This window comes from Haplochromis burtoni, unplaced genomic scaffold (genome assembly GCF_018398535.1).
Source record: "Haplochromis burtoni strain Fernald_Lab_line unplaced genomic scaffold, NCSU_Asbu1 Contig_232, whole genome shotgun sequence".
NCBI lineage: Eukaryota > Metazoa > Chordata > Actinopteri > Cichliformes > Cichlidae > Haplochromis > Haplochromis burtoni.
Window position 1 is genome coordinate 1 of NW_024582593.1, and position 5,932 is coordinate 5,932.

At 41.7% G+C, this 5,932-nt stretch overlaps 1 protein-coding gene across 1 annotated transcript; it reads right to left on the reverse strand.

Annotated features, from left to right (window-relative positions):
* Positions 1 to 135: 135 nt before the first annotated feature.
* Positions 136 to 5,627, reverse strand: LOC106632953 (beta-taxilin; the record flags this gene model as incomplete). Its single annotated transcript, XM_042226867.1, is given in 4 exon segments — positions 136 to 217; positions 341 to 569; positions 2,982 to 3,138; positions 5,521 to 5,627. Coding segments are annotated over 2 exon segments (295 nt in total), but the record flags the coding sequence as incomplete, so codon positions are not given.
* Positions 5,628 to 5,932: the final 305 nt, after the last annotated feature.

The window sequence follows — 5,932 nt, forward strand, 5'->3', positions numbered from 1 at the left end:
TTTACTAAAGTCCACATGCAGATACATTTCAGATTCATTTGGGTTTTTGTGGGGTTGACTGATGGTTGGATGGTTGCAGTATTTATTGGGAACTGGGTAAAGGAATAAAACCATCCTGCTCTCTGGCTGCCTCACCTGTGTCACCTGTGTCCATGGTGCTTGTGATGTCATCTTTTGCCTCCTCCTTCACCTTTTCCACCTCTGCCTCCACCCCACTCTACATCCAAAACAGTATAAAACATTGCTTTTTTGTTTTTGTTTAGTTTAGTTTTTTACATTTGTTCGGCACACATCACCAGCAGCCAGACATCAAGGAGCAGGTGTTGTTAACTTTTAAAACCTGTTTGTCGAGGACGCCGGCTGCGGAGCTATACATGTGAATGATGTCATCCAGCCGTCGACTGAACTGCTCCACAGAGTCCGGATTGTCAGGAGAGGAGGCAGAGCAAGCCACACCTGCCGTCTCGCCCTCACTGCTCTCAGGCTCCAGTGAAGATGCCTTGACAGATGTGGGAGGCACCAACACCTCAGCTGCTTCCACCGACGTCTCCATTGTCAGTTTTCTGGAACTAATGCACATGGATTTTTTATTTTTTATTTTTTTACAGCAGGCAGATACAGAGATTTACAGAGAACCTAACAAGACGAAGTAAAACTTAACTGTTGGACGTCACTCATTCAAACTGCAGCATGTAAAAAAACTTTGATTTCACTCTATTCATATACCCTTTAATATTTAATTGAACTATATGACAAAATCAGATGGTCTAGCAATTGTTTCTGAAAGCTGAGCATTTAGATGTGGGAGGTATGTTCTGATTCAAGTGTAACAGAAGGATTACTCTGTGGTTCTATTCTTTAAAAATGTACAAGTTTAAGTTTGGACAGTAAGTTTGAAAAATCTACTGAAAACCTTTAACAACTATACAGCTCATAAACAGCTCACACCAACTGCAAACATGCTTTCCATTGTTTAGCACATGCTAATCCAATGTAAAGTATCTGGCAGCTGTCACTTTAAATTTAGCTCACTGATAGCTGTGACAGATCACAGCAGCGTCACAACTACTTTATACTAGACTCAGGAGGAAAATGTTTGCAGAGATCAAATCAAAAAGCCTTTTCTGAACAGTCTACTGTAGACCGAAAGTGTTTTTGCAACCACAGCTATATCCAATCTCACTTTAAGCACATCAGCACTGGCTTCTTTTTTCTGACCAGGAAGATACATCCATGTCTTGTACTGTCTCCGGTCTCCGGTAAGCTTCAGTTTTGGGTACAAGTCAAAAGACAAAGTACATCTATTAAAGGAAACAAGCTCAGACTCCAAAAGTCTTTCTTGGAACCAAGAACCAGGAGTCTATAAGTTATAAGGTTGTGTTGTGTTTCATTACATTTCTTTAATTTTAAATCATCCATTCACTTTTATCTCTAAAATGTGTCCAGAAAATGATTTGGGGAAAAAAAACTGACAATGTGAATATGGTTCCATGAAAAAACCCAACATATTAAAACCCAGAATCTATAAAATGCAAAGATTTACAGTTTGTCTAATCAATAAATTGACCGGTGACTTCACGGTAGGTTTGTTGATGTCTTTGAAACTAATAAAACTGCCATGTACAGTGAGGGGAAGGAACCTTTAATCAGCGACCAACATTACTTTTATTTTCCCATCAGGCGTCATCGAGCTCACCGCCTCTTCCTCTGTGTGTGTGTCCACATAGCTCTGTTGCAACATGACGGCTGCCACCGTTATTATATCTGTCAAGTTAAAATTAGCCATCACAGTGAGATAGCCAACTCTGCCCTCCCCCCCATCCACACACACAGTCACACACACACTGCAGGCTACAGCTGTTGTAGTCTCATCTATTCTGAGAGCATCCAAATATGGTTCCAGGCATACAGTCACAGATTTTAAGGCTAAACATTATTATAAACTTGTTTTTTTGTTTGTTTGTTTTGTGTGTCTGCTTCATGTTTCCGCTGTTTTGCCGCCCCACTGCAAAAATACACTAAGCTCCTCCCCTCTATATTACACAACCAATCACAGCCCCTCCCCCTGAATTACAGACTGTTGACCACGACTAAATAAACTGCTCATGGTAATGTTTTTACTTGATGACTGTGCTCAAGCTGGATGATGGAAAAACCACATGAACATAATCTGGACTTTGAATAACTGCATTCTTTGCTCTTGATCATCAGCTAAATCTTAAAATATCAATGTTATGCTTGTTTCTTGTTTGTGTTTTTTAAGGACATTCTTAGTTTTGGACAAATGATCCTACACCTGACCTCACTTTATGCCTCCAAAATAAAATGATCCATTTACAAAATTAAAAGAAAGACATTACTGTCAGAATGAGCCAGAACAGCCAAACAGAAAACCTTTGGAAAAACCAGGTAACTGCAGAAAGATGTAGACAACCAAAAACAGCACAAGCAAGGCCAAAACATTAGTAATTGTTTACATGTGACAAAGTGAACAGTCCACCAACTAAACTGAAGTAAAAGGAGGCACAAGGCACCTTTAAAATTATCACATATATCACATTTTTCACTGTACTGAATTATCAAAATGATCCTTAAAGAATAAGACACTGCTTCCTTCAAATGCAGGTATTTTTTACATTCCAGTCATGCTGTGTATGAAAGTGCCGAAGGGCTGAATATAGACACGCTGACAGTGACACAGCCCTTTATTGTGTCATGGCTGCCATTACAAAGCTCTTCATGTCTTTTCCATGTTGTACGTTAAAGTTATTTATTAAAATGAAAACATAGCAGCAATAACATTTTTTCATCTTTAAAAATGACCATCAGGCCCCATTTATGCCTGAAACAGGAGGAAAAATACATTTCCAGTTTGTTCCACAAAGTAGTCCACTTGTGGAAGTGTACCCAAATGCAGCAGTAAGAACGGTGAACACAAGTAAGTAAGATTTCTGAGGAAGGGAGGAATGAAAAAGTCTTACCAGGATCAGCAGAGTGAAGGAGGTGAAGAAGAGACGGCAACAGACGGAAGAAGAACGGGAGGAGGAGGAGGGTCCTGTTCACGGGACAGCTGACCCCCAAAATAACATGAGGATCAGCTCAGGAACATGCCGGTGACTGCACCAGAGTGTGCTGCGACTGTGGATAAGGGGACACATTCTGATGGGGGTGGGTGGGTTCCCGAGAGTCTTTTGTGATTTTAGAAATAACTTCATCACCAATATTCACAGGTCACCTAAAAACCTGGGTCTTAAAAGTTTTTAGGCTAAATGCGTTTTAAAAAAAAAAAAAAAAAAAAAAAAAAAAAAAAAAGCAGAAGTGAATTTGAAATGGATTAGAAAAGAAACTAACAGTAATGATGACGTTGGGTCAAAGGAATCAGACTCAGACTCACAGTCTTTAACACAATCAGCACAGTAACAAGTGGTGTTTAGGACATTTCAACTACAACAGCGGAAGACAATTCAATACAATCACACACACAAAACACTGCTACTGGAGACTATGAATGAGTATGTCTTGGTGTTTCTAATCTCCAACCTTCCTTTAATCTCAAAACTTCTTGAAAGAGTAGTTGTCAAACACCTAACAGATTATCTTATTTTAATAGTTTCAGTCAGGTTTCAGAGCTCATTGCAGCACAGAAACAGCTTTAGTGAAGGTTACAAATGATCTTCTTATGGCCTCTGACAGTGGACTCATCTCTGTGCTTGTCCTGCTAGACCTTAGTGCAGCGTTCGATACTGTTTGAACTTCTGCAGTCAGGCAGAAGGTTCCATTGTCACGACTAATAGCAGGGACTCAAGTGCAGAGCAGGGGCCCGTTCTTCGTACCTCGCTAAGTAAGTTAGCTGGATTAGATTGTTGACGATTTCGCGTGATCTGGATCGTTCGGTTCCCCGAAGCTCATCCGGGACTTGCTGTCATAGCAACAGAGCCGTAAGCGTAAACCTGCTCGGGAGCAGGTTTACTTTATGTAAACAGGATTAGATCGCGGCCACGCAGGTATGTCCGCTTCATTTATACGAAAGCAACAGCGATATTCCACCACTGTTTCACCATAAATAAATAACATCAATGTAACTAAAGATAATGCAGCACTTGATCCTTGTTATTGATGTCACACAGATACATACAGGTCATTTCCTAAAAAAGGGAAATGACTATTAACATTCTATTACATGTATGTGATTATTACAGATGTAATTCATATTTCAGAGTAGTAATTGTAAATTACTTCGTGTAATCAAGATGAGAGACCACGGCTATAAAAGCGAAGGTGGATTTGGGAAGCCTGTCGCGCCATTCTCGTATACGCGAGCAAGCCCATTGCGGAAGGTGCAAGATTGATAAGGAGAGTCTCAGAATTCAGCGTATATTGCGGGAAGACAGGATCCTTTAGCTCAGCGCGACAGTGTGCTCATTGAGAGATATCGATATTCCCGTGAGGGTATTATTTACTTAACCAACTTGTTGACGAGGGGGTGCAGGACCACCACCTGTCTTTTTTTCCTCTGCCCTTTTCTTGGTTGCTGTTATGAACAAACTAACAGAGTATTACAGGCCAGTATTACCTTGCCAAGAGACGAAAAGCAATCTAAGAGATAAATATTACCATTCTGTAGAATACTCCTGTATTCCACTTTTACTTGTTCCCATGTTCTTGTGGGTCCTGTTGTGGCTCTAATGTGAAAGGGGATATAATATAACATATTATGATATAATATAATGCCATATGATATTGGACAATATAGTGTCATATGATAGATCTACCCTACCGCCTACTGGTGTTGGCCAGAGGGGCCGATGGCGCGATATGGCAGCCTGGCTACAACCGTAGCTGCCTCCACCAGTGTGTGAATGTGGGAGTGAATGAATAGTGGTATCGTAAAGCGCTTTGGGTGCCTTGGAGAGCGCTATATAAACCCAATCCATTATTATTATTATTATTATAATTACCTACGAGTTTGATTTGTCAGCAACTTTCTGCCAGCCCTCTCTCCTTGCTTTTGCAGCCTTTGCAGTGTTCTCTTGCGTTTTAATTAAACTCTGAAACTCCTGAAATCCCTCACTCATGAGTTCTTGCTCTGCTGCCGGAAAATACCGAGCACGCCCCTTCGACATTTTCGCCGACCAATCAGCGGGTTGCCGATCACTGTTTCTGCTATCGATGCGTAGCCCCTTTTACTTTTTTTTTTTCAAAAGACAATTACTATAAAATGCACATACACATAATTACAAAAGCTCAGATTCGACCCGGATCCCATTACTTCATCCAGCTGTAGTAATCGTCAACAGCAGGTGTGTTCGGGGAACCGGATTAGCGAGCTCACGGTTAGCGCGATGATTTGATCTTGGATGTGTCATTTGATCTTGGATGTAGTAAGCGACGTACGAAGAACAGGCCCCAGGTTGACGTCTCCAAACACAGTTTATTTACAACACCAGTCCAAGTCCAGGGCACCAAAGGTCCAAGGGGAAACTCTCTCACACTCGCTCTCGTCTTCAAGCCCAAACTCACACACGATCGCACTGCAGGAAGGTCACAGGTCCGGGGAGGAAAACTATTACACAGGGAAAAAAGAAGTTACTCGCAAGTCACAAAACACTTAAGCACAAATTCATGGAAGCTGAGAGGACCACTAATGAGAAGATCTGTGTCCCAACCTCAAATAGTGGACAGGTCATGACAGCTAATCGTGTACAGGTGTGTGGGCCAAGGGCGGGAGCCTGCAGTGAGCTCCGCCCAGGCAGAGAGAAGAGAGAGAGAGAATACAAACACATGTAGCCTTGTGGGGCCGGCTGGGCAGGCACGGAAACCATGACATCCACACTAGCAGGTCAAAAACAGAGACTAAAGAGGAGCTTCAATCCTCATGCTGTCCGAGTCCTAAATCAGAGCATCACCATAAGTGACTGAAACAGGACCTTAT